The sequence below is a fragment of the Stegostoma tigrinum genome, chromosome 11 (genome assembly GCF_030684315.1).
Source record: "Stegostoma tigrinum isolate sSteTig4 chromosome 11, sSteTig4.hap1, whole genome shotgun sequence".
NCBI lineage: Eukaryota > Metazoa > Chordata > Chondrichthyes > Orectolobiformes > Stegostomatidae > Stegostoma > Stegostoma tigrinum.
The window spans coordinates 43,425,451-43,444,832 of NC_081364.1; the positions used below are offsets into that span (position 1 = coordinate 43,425,451).

General features: G+C 39.4%; 1 protein-coding gene across 4 annotated transcripts in view; it reads left to right on the forward strand.

Moving 5' to 3' along the window:
• Window positions 1-19,274, forward strand: part of uba3 (ubiquitin-like modifier activating enzyme 3) — a 34,573-nt gene extending 15,299 nt beyond the window's left edge. For all 4 annotated transcript variants that reach the window (XM_048547551.2, XM_048547552.2, XM_048547553.2 and 1 more), the window contains 10 exons: window positions 95-250; window positions 871-973; window positions 3,955-4,068; window positions 4,164-4,217; window positions 8,587-8,623; window positions 8,714-8,795; window positions 9,439-9,539; window positions 10,630-10,693; window positions 10,794-10,848; window positions 14,328-19,274. In XM_048547551.2, the coding sequence (XP_048403508.2) occupies window positions 95-250; window positions 871-973; window positions 3,955-4,068; window positions 4,164-4,217; window positions 8,587-8,623; window positions 8,714-8,795; window positions 9,439-9,539; window positions 10,630-10,693; window positions 10,794-10,848; window positions 14,328-14,416 (855 nt within the window). In that variant the 3' untranslated portion in view covers window positions 14,417-19,274. The remainder of the gene's footprint in view (window positions 1-94; window positions 251-870; window positions 974-3,954; window positions 4,069-4,163; window positions 4,218-8,586; window positions 8,624-8,713; window positions 8,796-9,438; window positions 9,540-10,629; window positions 10,694-10,793; window positions 10,849-14,327) is intronic.
• The last annotated feature ends 108 nt before the right edge of the window (window positions 19,275-19,382 follow it).

Consider the following 19,382-nt stretch of genomic DNA (forward strand, 5'->3'; position numbering starts at 1 on the left):
ACTAGTGTACAAATCGACTTAGGTCTGTACTCAAGAATGGAGCCTATTTGTAACCCTTTCCATTTTAAAAGGAACATGTGTTTATGTGCCATAGATATCACTGCTGAACTTTGAAGATGGAACACTAGACCCAAGCTCCATTATACCATTGATTGACGGTGGGACGGAAGGGTTTAAGGGTAATGCACGTGTTATATTGCCAGGACTGACAGCATGTATAGAGTGTACACTGGAATTGTACCCTCCTCAGGTAACTTCTAGGTTTGCAAACATAGTACTGATCCAGTCTGAGACCTGATCAGTTAGACAGTGAGATTACCAAAAGCAAAAACTTCCCTCCTGTTTCAAATATTTGTGTCTAAGTCTATCTTTGGTTCAATGTTTTCAGATAATTCAGGTCTCTGATATGTTACTTGCGTTTCTCAATTTTGACCTTCAGCCTAGTTTTTATTTTAAACTTCTTGACTATTTATTCTTTTGATTCCTCAGTCAAGTCTGAAGTCCTACCAATATACTTATTCCTATTTCATTTTCTTGCTTAAATGCATAGTTTTATTTATTGTAATACCTCTTGGATCAGTATGCATTACTTCATTCTAACACACAGCCTGACTCCAGGGCTGTTTAGTTCTGCTCTGCCTTTAGTCACTGAAAGATGCTTCAGGTTATTTTTCCTCTTGCCTTGTCCTTAAATGGTGTGTTTGAAACAGGGATTCAATTTATAGGTGAATCATATCACTTTTGCTTTTGTTTCATATGCCTGAGAAATATTAAATGGCCAGTTATTTTAGTTAACCTCATGTTTGCCAATTAGCATAAATCCAGAATTTTATTCTAGAGATGAAAATAATTTTGTGATTTATTTTACAGATTAACTTTCCCATGTGCACCATTGCTTCTATGCCCAGGCTTCCAGAACATTGTATTGAATATGTCAGAGTTTTGCAGTGGCCAAAAGAGAACCCACTTGGAGGTAACATTACCGAACTCTAATCTTTTGGATTTGTGCTAAAAAGAAAATCAATATCCTTAAACAATGTTAAGATGTATGTGTAATAATTACTCTTAAAATGTGCAACTCCCTTCTTCACTTCTCAATTTTTTAAATTTCAAAGCTATACTTTATTCATTTAAGAAAGAGCTTTATATACGCATAGTCACTCTGGGTCAACTCCTTGTTCTGGAAGACCAAGTTTTGGGCAGACCAATGAACATCTTTCACCAAGTTGATTGTCCTCCAGGTGTGGTTGATGTTTGTCTTGGTGTGCGTCCCACATCACAAAGCTGCTTGGGATAGACCTCAACAAAATTTAAAGTGAATGTTGGAAACATTAACTAGCATAATGAAAGTTCGCAGTCAAATTTTAAAGATGTTTGTTACTTCAACATCAGTGTTCAAGGTGATGACTATAATTAATAGTTATCCAATTAAGTCATTTCTGTCACTTGGCCAATTTTCAATTTGTGCATCTTGCTAGGGTTTTTTTTAAAGTGTACCTACCTTGCCAAAAGAGGGGAACTGAATGCAGAATTGCCATGGGAGGATCCACTCTGTTCATCTCACCCTGGCTACTCCAGCTCCCCCAATCACCGGTTCCCTCTCTTCAGATCTCTCTGCTCTGTTAGAGACTAAATCTATGATTGGAGGACGGTTCAATGATTAAAAAGTGGCTGCCTGTAATTGGAGGTGATAAGTCTTAAAGGAAGAACAGAAGAGGAGCAACCAATCTCTAAAGATTTGAGGAGTGGCAGGAGAGAAAGGAAAGAAGATCTAGTAATTGTTTTCAATAACTTCTTTTAATACCAGGCTGGAAGAAGGAACACTGGAAAAAAAAATAGTTTATCCTGTATTTAGGACTATCGACTTGATTGAGATTTGCACGGGGGAGAGTTGCTTTATCATTGTGTCAGGTGCTGTGGCAATTTCAAAGAGAATGAATGTATTAAGGAGAACATTCTTAGTCTTTATCAGTCTAAGTCAGTCTGCTGCAGATTGACATGATGGTGCTGGGCCTTGCAGATAAGTTCTGCCGCCTGTCCCTACCCCTGCTGCTAAACCATAGTTTAGAGAAATGCAACTTCTTTCATCGGCTGACACTTTGGGATCCTGATGAAGATGGATCTTGCCATCAGTCACATGATATTGAGATGATTGATAACAATACTGTCAGTGCATGTGCTGGGTCTTACTGGCCTTGTCCCTAGTCACCACCTTCTGCAGTCTCTTCACCAACCTGTGCAAAACTCTGCCTTTTGCACCTTCAAGAACAAGGTAAAGCTGGGGTTTTCCTTGCACCCATTCCCTTCAATAAAATATATTTTAAAATGGTCATTAACTGGGTAATTTTGTGTGTATATTTGTCTCTCTCTATCGCGCATGGTCTCTGTCATATTTACACACATGCCCACTCCTGTCCTCCCACTCCTCCAAGTACCACTGGTACTTGGGTACAATAATGAAAGTCAGCATGCTAGCTCATGGGCGGCTGTTAGATTTAGAATTAAAAAATGAACTGTTTTCATCTCCTTAGTTTTGCAATCCCACCACTGAAATGGCCTGGAATGTTTATATGTCACCAGAGGATAAAAACTGCAGTATTTTTCCAACCCCTTGTACTGTCATAATACAAACTATATAATTCCTCAACAGAACCTTTTCAGACCATTTTGTCATTGACTGTTTTCATCCCTGCACTATGTGTGAGATCCTTCATGTGTGCCCAGACTCTCTGCAATGGCACACTGCCCTTTTTTGGTGGGGCGGGGGGGGGGGGAAACACGATCGCATGTGCCTTTGCAAAGAAGCCTGGAGAGAGATGCAGTGGTTTTTGTCATAGTTTGTCCTGAGCAGCTGCATGACACAAGACTCTATGCTCTCTGGTCTGTTCCCCAGAATGTTTACTGAGACAAACACCGACTGCGCCTGGAGGACCATCAGCTCGGTGAAAGATGCTTTTTGGTCTTCGAGGGCAAGGAGTTACCTTGACTGAGTGTTGCAGCAGGCACATTCCAAAGTCCCGGACTATGCACTACTATACATATAAATCAGGAATTTTATGAATAAAGTTAGAAGTCATAGAACCAAAAACCCCTGCACTACATGCCTCCTCTTCCTTATCTGAATCGCCATCCATTTATTACAGGGAAAAAGAGTCCAACATGAGCTAGCCAACTCCTGGAATGTGCAATCCAGGAAACTGTTCTGGTGCACTGTAGTGATTCCAGCTGCCCTTCAAGCTGAAGAAATTCTGTGCTCAGACTTGGGTAGCTACAGTTTCCATGTGGCATGGGAATTGAAAACATGTTTCAGCTGGCCATCTCTGATGATTGTATTTAATTAGCATCTTGTTTAAACTATTCATTTTAATTAGTATCTCCAGACCTCAGCTGTCAAGCCCTGTGGTTTCCCCTTCTCTCAGACTGCTTCATTTTTTTTATAAATAGAACAACACTTCCTACCTCACTATAAACTTTAAAATTTTCCCATGTTCCAGCTTCAAATTTAGTACGCTGTAGAAGCAGTGCTCTGTAGAAATGGACTTGCAGAAGGATGTAGACTTGAATTGGTTTAATCGCGCATTAAACTGAGCGTGGAGCTTAGGCACTAATTATCCATCATTCAGTAATTGCAGCTAAATAGGACATCCTACTCCAAATTGAAATCAGAAGTGATTTGAAACAGAAAATCACACAAGGAATGTGTGAGAAGTTGCCTTTTGTCGGTGATGTTTTGGCAAGTTGGCTTATTTTGCCAGCTTTTCCTGCAAGTATCAAGTGTTGTATTCGAGAGGATTTGAAGTGGAAGTGTTCTAATTTTGCAATTTTATTAACTTGTTGAATCAAAAAGAAAATGTTGAGCAGTTTTGAGGCTTAATTTTGAGATCCACTTATTTCTCATGTACTGTGTGCAGTATACTTTTTTTACCAAAATGAAGAATCTTATTTTTCCTACAGAGGGCGTTGCACTGGATGGTGATGATCCAGAGCATATCCAGTGGGTCTTTCAGAAATCACTTGAAAGAGCTGCTCAATTTAACATAACGGGTATAACATATAGGCTCACTCAAGGTATGTCCTATAAAATAAGAATATGAATTTATGTGCATTTATATTGCTATAAATCTAAATACATATTGATAGGACATTTTAATTGTTTGTTCCAGGTGTTATTAAAAGAATTATCCCTGCAGTAGCATCTACCAATGCAGTAATTGCAGGTAAAGTTAATTGTTAAGTAATATTTTCAACTGAGCTTTTATGTATGAGACTTATATTTATGGAAGTAGGAATGTACAATATCAGTGCAAGTTACCCAATTTAATTTTATGATCGTTAAAGGTTCCATAAATGCTTTAAATGGACCAAGAAACTTTAAACAGTTCCGTGCTTTATAGTTATCAGAATGGTTTGTCCTTACCTAATAATCCAATTGGCGAAAGGGTCGCGAACACAAGGTCAGTGACAACATGGGAAAATTCTTTTTTATGTAGCTCGTGGTCAAGATCTAGAACATCTGGTTGTGTAGTCAAGGCAGGTTCATTTTTGGCTTTGCAAGTGAAATTGGATAAGCAATGGGAGAGAGAAAATTTGCTTGACAACAGAAAATGACAGTGAGACAAAATAAACTGCCCTCGTAGGGAACCACCATGGATAAGATAGATCCTTCTGAATGACTATTCTCTGATCCTGAAATTCTGATTCTTTATGATTCATTGTGAACGGATGGGCTATTGTTTTATTTATGTTAGGAATTTTACTTAAAACTGCAACAGCGTATAATTGTATAACCACTTTAATGTAATGAGGTAGTCAAAGCACTTTGAAGAAGCATTAAACACAGTATGACAGAGCCAGATAAGGAGCCGTCCAGTTGGGTGGCCGAAAACCTGCTTAGAAAGGCCAGTTTTGAGGAGTGTCTTAAATGAGGAAAGTGAAGTAGAGCTGTATAGGGAAGGAAATCCAGAGCCTGGGGCCTAAGCAATTGAAGGCACCACTGCCAGTGGTGAAGCAATTAGCATTGGGTATGGACACACTATTGGAGTTACAGGAACGCAGATCACGGAGGATGATGTCTTATTTAAAATTGAGGATTAGAATTTTAAAATCAAAATTTTGTTTGATCATTAGTCAGCGTTGCATCATTGCTTCTGAGTGAACTGGCAGCAATTTAACCACACCTTTTTTTAAAGCAATTATGGTAAATGCATTTCTGACAAGCAAATGTAAAAATCTGGTTCGTGGCAGCTAATGGAGATAGCAAATACAAATGTTGTCCTCAGTTTAGCTTTCTTTCATCATCTGTTCTTTGTATAGGACTGATCACTGTTAAGACATGACGTTAGAAGTCACGTGACACTAGATTATAGTCCCAACAGGTTTAGTGCTGACAGGAGGTCTGTCATGTTAATCCTACTTCTGAAGGAGTAATGTAAATTCTAATTACAAGCAGAAATAGACTGCCTGGGCACCCTGACGCTGTTCTGTCATTCAACAAGATTATGGCTGATCTGGTTACTCCACATTCCTGCCTCTCCTGATAATATTTAATCCCCTTGTTTATCAAGAATCGGTGTACCTCTGCCTTGAAAATACTTAAGAACTTTGTTTTTGCCACCTTGTTGGGAAAAGTATTCCAAAGAGACAGCCCTGCAAGAAGAACAAAAGTCTCCTAATTGCTGTGTCTTACACTTTTCAAGCACTCTCCTCCTAGAATCTCCACGAGATAATACATCTTTTTCAACACACCCTGGCAAGATCTGTCAGGAACGTATAGGATAGAATAGTATATCCTTTTAATGTCATGTACTCCATTTTAGAAGTAAGACCATAAGACATAGGAGTGGAAGTAAGGCCATTCGGCCCATCGAGTCCACTCTGCCATTTAATCATGGCTGATGGGCATTTCAACTCCACTTCCCTGGACTCTCCCTGTAGCCCTTGATTCTTTGTGAGATCAAGAATTTATCAATCTCTGCCTTGAAGACATTTAACGTCCCGGCCTCCACTGCGCTCAATGGCGATGAATTCCACAGGCCCACCACTCTCTGGCTGAAGAAATGTCTCCTCATTTCCATTTTAAATTTACCCCCTCTAATTCTAAGGCTGTGTCCACGAGTCCTAGTCTCCCTGCCTTACGGAAACAACTTCCCAGCGTCCATCTTTTCTAAGCCAGACATTATCTTGTAAGTTTCTATTAGATTTCCCCTCAACCTTCTAAACTCTAATGAATACAATCCCAGGATCCTCAGCCGTTCATCGTACATTAAACCTACCATTCCAGTGATCATCCGTGTGAATCTCTGCTGGACACACTCCAGCGCCAGTATGTCCTTCCTGAAAAGTACAGTGAAAATATTTTACAATGTCTGCTTGTAATGGCGCCATCTTAGGTACATGTATCTACGTACAAATATTGGATACAAAAGAGAAATAAAATGTGATTGCACTGTTATAGAGTTTAAAAAATAAGTTAGAAATCAGACGTCACTAAAGAATTGCCATTACAGCATTACGGTAAAAAATTTCAAACAAGCATTACATTGCAGCAGCTCAGTGCAGGGCCTCCACATGATCTGACCATCTGCACCAGATCCCAGTCCAACAGCCGTCCCCATTCCGCTCCCACCTTCCAGACCCCACAGTACCAGCACTCAGCTGCTCCAACACAAGTCCCAGGACTGCCTCCTCCGTGCTGGTCTCTGTCCAGGCTCGCTGACTGTTGCACTGCTCTAAGGCTGCTTCCCCATGCACTGGTCTATTTTGAAATTGACTTCTTTAAAATCTAGCTTATGTAAGCCTAGCATGTCCTGATTTTACTGTTGAGACAACTCACCCATTCCAGCTGTTGGTCTAACAAGTCTCTGAACTACTTACTGTGTATTTAGATTCTTTCTTAAAGAAGCAAATACTGTACATAGTACCCCTGCTCTGGTCTCACCCACTGCCTTTTTGTGACTGGCGCATTATATGTCTACTTTTTATTCCATTCCTCTTGCAATAAATAGCTTTCTGCAATACTTGCTGTACTGCATACAAGGCACTCAGATTCCTCTGCATCTGAGTTCTTCAGTTTCGCATTATTTAGATAATATGCTTCCTATTTTCTTCCTGCGAAAATGGGTAAATTCATTGTTTTTCCTCCTTCTACTTCATTCCCTGAACTTAGTCCAATTTCTTAACCTCTAATTTCTTGATTCTTCATAGCCTGTTGAACACTTGCTTTCCTGTCTATCTTTGTCATCAAAGAATATGGCACACTTTCATCTAATTAAGTTATATCAATGGTCAAAAGTTGACAACTTTGTAATGGAGGGTATTAAGCTAACTGGCCTGTAGTTTCCTACTTTCTGTCTCTCTCCCTTTTTGAATAAAGGAGTTAAATTCACTTTTTTTTTCCCAATCTAATGGAGCCTTCCCTGAATCTAGAGAATTTTGGAATATTAAAACCGATGTATCAACCAGTCTCGCCACTTCTTTTATGACCTATGATTAAGTCCAACAGATGATGAGCATGTCAGCTTGCTGTTACACTGAATTTACTCAACATTCCTTGATTGTTTTCTTTCCTCAAGTGAAAGCAATACATGTGCAGTTTATCTTCCATCTCCTTATTTTCCATTATTAATTTCCCAGACTGACTATCAATTGGGCCAGTGTTCGGTTGGTTAGTTCCTTTCTTTCTTAATATGTACAGAAATTCTTACTATCATTTTATGTTTGTCTGTCTGAACTTTTAACCCATTGTTTACTTATTCTGTTTAGTTGTCTTTCCTCATCATATGCAGTGATGTGCTTTTTCTATTAATTAGTAGTGCTATATTTTTGTTTAACCACAGATGGTGAGTCTTCTCCTCAGAACTCTTATTGCACTACAGTTCAAGATGAAGTGCAATATTCTATGATGAAAACTTGGCCCAAATTTGATGCTACCTTTAAAAATGAAATTGTCTGTGGAACTTCAGTCAATAGAGGGCTGAGCAATCATAGCTGAATTCAGTATTTCATGCCTTAATAAATCTTTGTGATGTAATTGGTTGCATAATAAATTCACTATGGGGGGGTGGGGAAAAGACTTGGGGGTTATTATTTACATTTTGGACTATGTAAAATTCCCTTCAAGAAGCATGAATTTTGGTTCTTTGGAGAGAACTTCTGGAAAAACTTTATCGTAATACCCAGTGGAAACAACAGGTGGCAGCCTGTCTCTCATGAACCATGAACCAATCAGATATGTACAAGCAGAACAAAACTGGCACATTGTTAACTACCACTTGCATTTTGTAACTTAGCATTGTAATACACCAGATTTAAGTAAATTTGTTCCCAGAATGTAGTCTTTAAAAATCTTCTTTTCCATCGTAAAAGTGCAAAACAAAATATAAGCAAGCAAATAACAACAATTTCAAAATTTTTGTCGGCCATCTTAAGTAAATGTTAGTGGAAACTGGATACTAACTTTACTTTAGGACTATAATTTGTTAATATTGGTTATTACTTACAGATTGAATGTGTTAAGCGTTTTTGGAAATACATGAAATTAATTTTGAGACAAATGGAGCTTTTTAAAATGAGTATTTTCTTCCTCAGCTGTATGTGCAACTGAAGTCTTCAAAATTGCATCAAGGTAAACTTTTTAAAAATTCACTTAGTCATGACTTTTATAAACCGTTATTGTAAACAGACATGATTAAATTGCACAGTGTTACTTTTTCAGTGCATATATTCCTCTGAATAACTACTTGGTCTTCAATGATGTTGACGGCCTCTACACGTACACATTTGAAGCAGAACGCAAGGTGGGTATTTGACTTTATAATGTGATAGATAAGCCTTTATCTAATGGTGAGAGATATGCAATTCACTGCTTCTGTGTTTTAATTACAATTTTTCATGTTTATATGATATCTTTAATATGTGAATATTTGAAAGAGTGTAGCTGTCAGCATGAAGTGTTATTAGTGTTTGCACTGTATGGCCTGACTCCTTATGCATGTGATAACAGTGCCTAGGGTCTTAACCCCTGCTTTGGAGCAAAGACATGAACAATATTTTGGTTTACACTCTGCAATGCTCTACAGGCCAGAGTGGGTAGGTGGGAGCACTATCCCATGTATTAAATGCACAAGAAAATACTGAAGTGTAAAAAGTAAACATCCTACCTTTTTATGTGAGAGGCTTAAGTCTTGAAAAAAAAACTATTAAAATGTATGTTCTCTTCAATTGTGACATGTCCAACCTTAAATAGTGAACAACATGGAAAATTTCAATAAGAATCAAGTATTAGTCAAGTTTTTATAAATGTCTCCCTATAATTTTACAAATGAAATGTATCCATTTGCCTGAAGGAATGTTTGTTTTAACCTTTTAACTATTGGGAGTTGTAAAACTAGGAACTGAGATAGTTCTACGTTTTCTATTTTTCTATGTTTTTACTTCAAGGAAAACTGTCCTGCCTGCAGCCAGGTACCTCAGGATCTACAATTTTCACCATCTGCAAAACTTCAAGAGCTCCTAGATTACTTGACTCAAAGTGCTTCACTGTAAGCATCCCTTTTAATATTCACCTTCTCTTTTAGGTCTCTGTATTTTAGTGTATCATCCCAGTTGTTGTCTTGTGGACATACTGTCACTTGCGATTAAGGCTTGGCCCAATTTTTCCCACAAGGTTTTGCATACTTTGTGATATCAGAGCAAGACGAATATTGAAGGAATACTCGAGTTTGCCTAGATGTGTATTACGGAGACAGGATGCTGAAAAGAATATTTGGGAAATATTTTCATCTTTTTATTGACTAAACTCCTTTCTGAATGGTTTGAATGAATTAGCTTTATTGTAATATGTACTCAAATGAGTACAGTGAAAAGTTTAAGTTGCAACTTACTGTGCCATCTTGGGTACAAGCGTACCTAGGTACAGCTTTTTCAGTTGTGAGATTACTGTAATAATGTCAGCAATGTACATCATCGTCTTGGGTGCAGAGTACCTGGGTATAATCCTTCATTACAGAGGAGAGAAATGAAGGCGAGAAAAAAACTTCCATTACAACTATACACAGTATAACTATAGGTCAGAAAAACGAAAAAGCAAGTTTAAAAAGTCAGTCTCTCCAAGCGTTTTCTGCAGCAGACCAGTGCAGGCCTCGACATTGCCTGGCTGTCGTCACACTCCACACTGGGCCGCTGGCGTACCCACTATGGGGCACTGGCATGCCCCCTCCAGTCTGCCATCATTGGCCAAAATATGCTAATGATTGCTGAAAAATTTAGAAGCACATTGCAATAATTGCTTTCTCTCCAAAGATGCTGCCAGACTTGCTAGGTTTCTCCAACATGTTTTATTTAAATAATAATTAAGTTAATACAACAAAGTGGAACTCCTCAATTATTCTACTCCAAAGAACTGAAGCAACATTTAGTCAGAACCTTTGTTTCTACCTTTGTTAATTGTACAGTCAATACAAATTATTATCACTACTCTGCTAAAATTATTATGCACAAAAATCAAATGTAAGCAAGAGTGAAGAAGTAAGGACAGTAAGCTACAGCTAATTGTTCACAAATGGTATTACTGAAGAGAGGATGAGTGCCTATTTTTATCAGCGCAGTAATTTTTGTCCATATTCTTCACAGACAAATGAAATCTCCAGCTATCACTGCAACTTTAGATGGAAAGAATAAAACACTCTATTTACAAGTAAGACATTTATTTCTGTAATAACTTGATTCATGACGTATAAATAAAAGAATTTGAGAGATTGCAGCATTGAAAGCTAATGTCAGCTCTTGTTTTGCAGACTATAGCATCAATTGAAGAAAGGACTAGACCAAATCTTTCAAAAACTCTGAAAGGTTAGTAAAGATGCTGGAGTCCTTGGGATTTTGTGACGTTCTTCCACCTAGTAAAATGTTGCTGTACTTACAGATTGCTAAGCATTGTTCTTGTGTAGCTGACCACTCAGTATTTCTGGGGGAAAGGATGCTTTCTTGGTCTGGCCTGGCCTGCTGTGTTCTCCCAACCTCCTGTTAGTCTCCCGTGGATTCCAACGTCTGCAGTTTTCTTGTCTCTCACTTAACATTTCTGATTGCTTGATATTATTAGTCTAGATTCCTGAAAAATAAACTTTTAGAACTCCGTGAGTACTTAAAAGTCACTGTCTTGTTTAATATCTCAGGGATGTATTAATAACAAGTGCTAACAGTTAGCATGTTAAGAGCTAAAGGTAGACGAAATAACATAGCTCTGTTTCTCATTTTGCCAAGATTTTTTGCTTCCACATTCTTATGAAAGCAACTTTTGTTTTGGAGAAAGGTGGTTTTGTTTTTTAAGTTGTTTCACTGTGCCTCACACTGATTTTAAATGTGCAGAAATGTGAGGCAGTCTCTGACCTTCTGGTTCATTAAGCCTACCAGTCACTTGCATTGCCAGAAGCATTATGTTTTGTTTTGTATTAAATGATCTTCTGCAAATGTTGCTTTACTACTTTAATGCCAGGTAATGACCAAATCCAACAAGAGAGAATCTTAAACATCTTACTTTGACACTCAATGGCATAACCATTACTGAAGAAATCAACGACCACTGGTATTATCACTAGACTATTAATATAAAGATCCAAATAACATTCTGGGGACTTGAGTTTGAATCATGCTATGGTAGAGGGTGGAATTTGGATTCACTTAAAATCTGGAATTAAGAGTCCAAGGACAACCGTGAAGCTTTCATCAGTTTTGGGAAAAGCCCATGCGGTCCACTAATGTCCTATGTCCTAAAGGATGAGTGCAGTTTTAATGATACTGAAAACTCTGGAACATCCAGGGCAAAACAGCTCACATGAATGTCATTCTACACACACATATCACAATAAACATTTATTTCCTGCACAACTAGCACATAGTGACAATTGTATCTACTATCTACAAAATGCATTGCAGCAATTTACCAAGGGCTTCTTTGCAAGTACCTTCTAACCTTGCAATAAAAGCAGAGGTTTTCATTACTGAGTTTTTCATACTGAAAGTCTTACCATGTGCAGCACAGCAGAAGTCCATTTGGCTCATCATGTCTGTGCCAGTCAAAAACAGCCACAAACTATTCTCATCCCATTCTGCAGCACTAAGTCCATAGCCTTGCATGCCTTGACATTGCAAGTGCACGTCTACATTTTTTAAAAATTTGCTCATGGGATGTGGCATCTCCAGCTGCACTGGCATTTATTGCCTGTCCCTCATTACCCAGAGGGCATTTAAGATTCAACCACATTGCTGAGAGTCTGGAGTCAAGTGTAGGCCATACTAGGTGCGCTTCCTTCCCTAAATGACATTAGTAAGCCAGAAGCATTTGCTAAATGTTGTCAAGGTTTCTACCTCAACAGCCCTTACAGACCATGAGTTGCAGAATCCCACAACCGTCTGACTGAAAGTTTTTCCTCACGTTATTGAGACAGTGCCAAGGGAAAGGGAGTTTAAAAGGGTGAATGTAACAGCACGTGGCACTGAGTGTGGATCTCAGGCTATGTTGTGGTGAACTCTGTTACTGTCTCCACAAAGTACTGTCAGACCTTCTGAGTTTATTCAGCATTTTGTGTTCATTTTAGATTTCCAACGTCTGCAGTATTTTTCACTTTTAATTTTTGCCACTTTTGGATACACTCAACATAATGATGTTCTGGTGCTCTCCCCAAGACTTCCGTGATTGTCTTTCAGTCTGTTCACCTTCATTGCTTTCTATCTTCCTCCCAGTGTTTGATCATGAACTTGTCAAAGTGTTTGCCTAAACTCACTTCTGCAGCCAGATCTTCCTCAAGAACGTGTCTGGCTTTGACTCACCCCACAGATTCTGTCTAAAGTTCCATCCCTCGTGGTTCATCTACCACCCAAGATTTTGGGTTATCCCCAAGACAGACATTGATCCTCAGACAGCTGGCCACAACATAGCCTGAGATCCACACTCAGTGCCACGTGCTGTTACATTCACCCTTTTAAACTCCCTTTCCCTTGGCACTGTCTCAAAGTTGCCTGGTTCCACAGTCCGTTTCATTTTTTGTCTCATTCAATACTTTAACAAGAAACCTATTCTCTTCCTTTCAGATGTTGAAAAACACAAGCTCCACAGACTTTCACAGACAATTGCCCCTCTGAATTCCATCTTTTCCCTAACTCCAAACCTTCTTATCCCATATCCTGTTGTATGTTCAGCATAATGTCTTATCTTCCGCCTCTGAACAATCTGTGCTCAGCATATAACTTCATTTTAGTCCTTTAAGCCCCCACCTGGATGAACTTTAGGCACAACATGATGTTGAATTCTCCTTCCATCACCTTCTACTCCTTGACCAATTCTCTGGAGAGGAGTCCACAACCTGCCACACAGACCCTCTTTATCCAACTCAAGTTCTTCCCTTCCACCTGGACCCATTCCCTGAATTTGATCTCTTCCTCAAACTGCCACCATGACATTAGCCATCCTAATTTTTGTGCTCCCAATTTAACCTGACTCCTCCTGAACTTGCTGCACTCCATTCACTCCAGTCCAACCCTGACGTTATCAAGCCTGCTGATGGAGTGAGCTGTTGTCCAGCGTGCCACCTCGCAGCAGCTGAGTGCCACTTTCAGACACCACCTCCTATCTCTTCCTGGATCATGATCCCACGCTGAATATCGAGCTGTTATTTCCAGAACTGCTAATCCTTTCCACAGCTCCCCATCTCATTGTTCCCCCAACCGTGCGCAGCCTGCTTTTACCTCCCTTCCAAAATCCAACAACTGGGCTGCCTTGGCACACTCAGTGTCACCTCTGAACTTACTACTTTCTGTCTTGACTCTATAACTTTTTTTTCATTTGTTCAGTGTCTTCCCATTTTTTTTTGTGGAAAAAGTTCTGAAGAAGAATCAGATTGGATTGATACATTTAACTATGCTTCTCTCTTCACAGAATCCGCCAGACCCACTGAATTTTTCCCACATTCTCTATTTCTATTCCAAACATGACAGCTGTAATGTCACGAAAACAGGGAGCAGATGCCCTCCAGGTTTCACATCATCTTGACTTGGAGCCATATTGCCATCCCTTTGCTCTTGCTGGATCACTTAACAGCACTGTAGGTGTACCTATTACTACCACTTGAGAGCAGTTATGATGGCAAGATCAGCATTTACTCACCAGCAATAGTTACGTCCCATGAATTAACAGTATTATTTCAATTGATAACCAGCAGTGGGAATGCATTTCTTAAAAAAAATCATTTTCCAGTAAACATTTGTACGTGCTTGTTTATTGATTTCTTATGAAGAATCGATTTTTAATCTCAAATTGAAATTTTGTTTTCCAGAGTTAGGCCTTACAAATGGGCAGGAATTGGCAGTGGCTGATATAACAACACCTCAAACAGTGATTTTCAAACTCCATTTCACAACTTGACTGATTTTGAAAACATTCTGAACAAATTATACAGAAATGCTTTTAGGAAAAGTATTGATCTGTTTCTCAGTATACTAGACTTTGTCACTTTCTAACAGACTTGGATTTGAACATAAATACATTTGCTGGTATCACATCAGGCCATAAATTGCTGAGGGTGCATTGTCTATATATTATGTTTGAATTGCGAAATGAACTGAGTCACCAATATAAAGATAGTAAGAATGGCATCTAAAGGAAACTGGCGCATGTCATTCCTTTTCTTAATTTCATGCATTGTAATTATTGAGTTAAGATTGTTTTTAAGACAGCAAGAGATCATATTGTGTTTCAAAATAATTATTTTTGTCAAATTTTCAAGTAAGATTTTGTTCTGTTACAATTCACATTTTATATATTTATTGAATGGAGTATTAGCTTGAACAAATATGTCTGGTTTATTTAAACTTGCATTGCCTAATGTCCTTAGTTAATTAATTTGAAAACTTGACTTGCATTTCAAAACTAGAAAGTTATCCAGATGCCACACATTACAATTTTTGGTTATGAATTTTTTTACAAAGCTGTAAAGATTGCGACAAAAATGATTTTCCTTGTGATATGCAGTACAATGAAGCACCATATCAGAAACTGTTAGAACTGATTTTTTAAAAATTCTGAAATGTACAGTATCTTTCATCCCTTTGCAAATACTCCAAAAGAAGTTGAGAATACAATAATAAAATGAGCAATAACACTCTTGTACAGGGGTTGTGCATTAGTCAATAACAACTTGTAAAGCTCTTTTGGCATGATGTGTCCCAGACACTTCATAGGAGTGCTATAGAACAGGTAAATAACAGTGAAGCACATAGAAATAATAGGTCAGGTGTACAAAAGCCTGCTCAAGGTATTAGAATTAAAGGAGTATCTCAAAGGTGAGAGCAAGTTACAGAGTCAGAGAGATGTAGGTATTGAATTTCAGTGCTTACAATTGAAGTACCCGAAGGCTCGGCCATCAATAAGGCAAGCGGTTAAATTCATGCAGATCAGCATTCTATATCTCCTGAGATGTTTGAAGCAGGAGAAGATGAGAGATTGGAAGGGGGTAAGGCCTTAGAGGGATTTGTCAACAAAGATAAGAATTTTAAAATCAAGAAATGGGTTTAACTGGGACCCAATGTAGATCAACCATCCAAGGGCTGGGTGATAGAAGGGCAAGGTTTGCTGCAAAAAGATAGTGGTGGGATTTTGGATGGCCTCAAGATTATAGAGCATAGAATGTGGGAGACCAGCAGGAGAGCATTGGAGTAGTCTAGTCTAAAGGTAGTAAAATATAAATGATTGTTTCAGAAGTAAAGGGTCAGTGGAATTCACTACATCAGAATATGGTTGATGTGACATTGAGTAAATTTAAGAAGGGGACATAGATTTTTAATTAATAGGTTGAAGTGTTATGGAGAGCAGCAGGAAAGTGGAGTTGACGCCAAGATGAAATCATCCGTGATCATATCAAATGGTGGAGTGGGCTCCACAGTCTGAATTGCTTACTCCTGCATCCTGTTCTTATGTTCAAATGAGCCAGGACAGGGGCTGTTGAGCAATGCGGTGGGTGTGGACAATCTTAGTGATGGCTCAAATGAGGTCTGAAGCTCACATTGATGTCAAAACGAGGTTAAGAACAGATGGACTTAATCTCTCATTCCCTGTAAAGGGAATGGAGTTGGCAGCTGGGCAGTTTGTTGTGTTGACCAAAAACAGTAGCTTTTGTCTTGGCATTATTTAGTTGGAGAAATGATTTCACTCAGACTCACTCTGATCATTTAGCAACAGTGAATTAGGTGTTAGTGCTGTAGGGTGTCATCAGCAAACATATGAGAACTAACAGTAACCCCTGAGAAAATATGCAGATGAAACAAGTAGGGCTAAAGAGAGAACCTGAGGCATCACGAGTGATAACGTGCATTAATTGGGATAGAATCCATTTCTGAGAGCAATGGTCAGCTATATGAGCAGACCCACCCTGTTGCATCACCACGGAGAAGCATTGGAGGAAAATTGTGGGACCAGTTGTCACGAGTTACTGTAAGTCAGGAATAATGAGGAAAGTTTACCTTTGTCACAGTCAAGTAGGATGTTATTTGTAAACTTTGATCAGAGGTGCGTAGGCACAATGAGCAGAAACCTGATGTGAGCGATTCAAACATGGGGCTTCAGAAAAGATAGCAAAACTGATTTGCAGGGTCACAGCACTTTGCTTGGAAAGGACAATTGGAAATGAGATGGTAGGTTGCATATATAGTGGGTTGAAGGTTTTTTTTAAAGAAATGGATTATGGTGGCTAATTTAAAGGAGACACCAACAGTGCTGGAGTTGTGAGATCACGTTAGTGAGAATGAGGTTGATGGAATAGGAAATGGTTCTCATGAGCATAGTTAAGACAAGTGGGGAAATTGGCTCAAATTTGAGTTTCTTGCCTAAGGAAGGGAAGGTATGTGACAGGCATTTGCTTGGATTACTTTGATCCAAGTCCATGAGCTCTTCACACTTGGTGGGCGGGGGGGTGGAAGGGGAGGAGGAGAGAGAAAGGGAGGGGAGGATAGTATAGAGAGGTGATGGTACTTAAGCATTCTCCACTTGCACATTTTACCTTGCCAACAGTGCACTTGCAGCATTGCCTATTTTTTTTCAATTTGAATCACCAGAAGTGTCAAAGTGCACAAGGCTATGAGTCGAATGATGGAAAATGGACTCGAATAAATAGGAGGTTAATGACCAGCATATGTGCAATGTGCTGAAGGGCCTCTTTCCATACTGTAAAACCAAGTCAGGTACTGTGCAACCTGTATTTCAGTCTAAACTGTAAGTCTCAGCGTCCAGTTTGACTGTGAAGGGATCAATGTTATCGTAACATCCATACATAATGCACAGTGTTGCAACAATAGCTGGTGCGTAATCAGAAGTTGGGAACTTTATTCACTGGTCTACATTATCTGAAGATTTGCAAAATCTTCCCCATTTCTGACTTTGTAAGGGGCCAAGATCATTAACGAAGCAAAATAAAAACTTAGAGAACTGCGGATGCTTTAAATCAGGAACAAAACAAAGTTGCTGGAAAAGCTCAGCAGGTCTGGCAGAAACTGTGAAGGAAGTAAGAGTTAACCTTTCCGGTCCAGTGACCCTTCCTCAGAACTTGTCATTAATCAACCAGCTAAAGATGTTTGGTGATAGGACATAACATTGAATGTATTCGGGAGGTATTGGTATCAACAATGAAAGGAGCGGCATGGTGGCTCGGTGGTTAGTACTGCTGCCTGACAGCTCTAGAGACCCAGGCGCATTTCCACACTCAGGCAACTGTGGAGTTTGCACATTCTTGCCCTGTCTCTCTGGTTTCCTCCCGTGTTCTGGTTTCTCCCCCCCCCTCAGTTCATAGATGTGCAGGTTTGTTGGATTGGCCATGCTAAATTGCCCATAGTGTTCAGGAATGTGTAGATTAAGTGGGTTATAGGGGAATGGGTCTGGTGGGTTGCTCTGAGGGTCAATGTGGACTTGTTGGGCTGAAGGGCCTGTTTCCACACTGTAGGGATTCTATGATCTATTTCCTGTGGTAATGAATTCCACAGGCTCACCACTCTGCATGAAGAAATGTCTCCTCATCTACATCCTAAATTGTCTGCCCCAAATTCTGATACTGTGACCCTAGCTCTGAACACACCTTCCTTTGGCAATATCCTTCTGTGTCAATCCTGTCTAGTTCTCTTCGAATTTTATAAGTCTGTCTGAGATTCCCCTTCATTTGTCTAAATTCCAGTGGAAACAATCCTAGCCTAGCCAATCTCTCCTTTATACATTAGTCCTGCCATCCCAAGAATCAGCCTGGTAAGCCTTTGCTGTACTCCCTCGAACAGGGACATCCTTCCTCCGAAAAGGAGACGAAAACCTCACTATATTCTTGATGTGGACTCACCAAGGCCCTGTATAACTGCAGCAATGCCTCCCTGCTCCTGTACTCAAAGTCTCTTGCAATGAAGGTCAGTGTACGATTTGCCTTTTTTACCGCCTCCTGCTCTGACACACTTGCCCTCAACGACTGGTGCATAAGGACACTCAGGACCTGCTGTACACTGCACACTCCCCTGTCCCCTCTCCTAAATTATGGCCATTCAGGTAGTAATTGGCTGCCTTGTTTTTGGCTCCAATAACCTCACATTTATCCAAATTATACTGTACTTGCCATTGATTTGCCTGCTCACCCAAGCTGTCCAGATCATGCTGAAGGATCTCTGCATCCTCATCGCAGTTCACCCTCCCAACCACCTTGGTATCATCTGCAAACTTGGAGATGTTATATTTTGCTGTCTCATCCCAATCATTAACATATGTTGTGAATAGCTGGGGTCTGTACAGGATGCTGAAGGGCTAAAAGTTAATTATGATATTTGACAGCTGCGTGAGAAGATAAATTGTACAGAGTAGGCTGAATGGCTAAAATTGTTGATGATACTCAACAAGCTGCAAGACCTTGGATGTGTCTTGTTAATATTCCTTTATGGGCCAAAGATGACACCTGCAACTTGTTTTTCTGTAGCTGTGTTTTTGTATCTGCTTTCTTTGTGCTGGCTGTCTGTTACACTATATAAGAGAAAGTTTTATCCCAAATCATGGGACTTCACCTTGGCTCAGCCGTGAACAGTGCCAGGAATGAACCTCAGCCTCCAGACCAGCCATTGATTGAGGTGCCCCCAATGGGCAGGAGGGCTTGTGAGACTTGTTGCTTTTTCTAGAAGGCTGTGTTACTTTTTCTTCTTTTCTCTTCTACTACTATTACCACTATACTCATTTATTATTACTTAATAAACATTCATATTTAAGCAAATTGCTGTGGTCTTCTCTTAATTATATTGATCTGAATCTGAAAAGAACCGTTTGCATAAATGCAGTACAAAAGAAAAATGGCGCACTTGGAAAGCTGACCCCCTCAAAG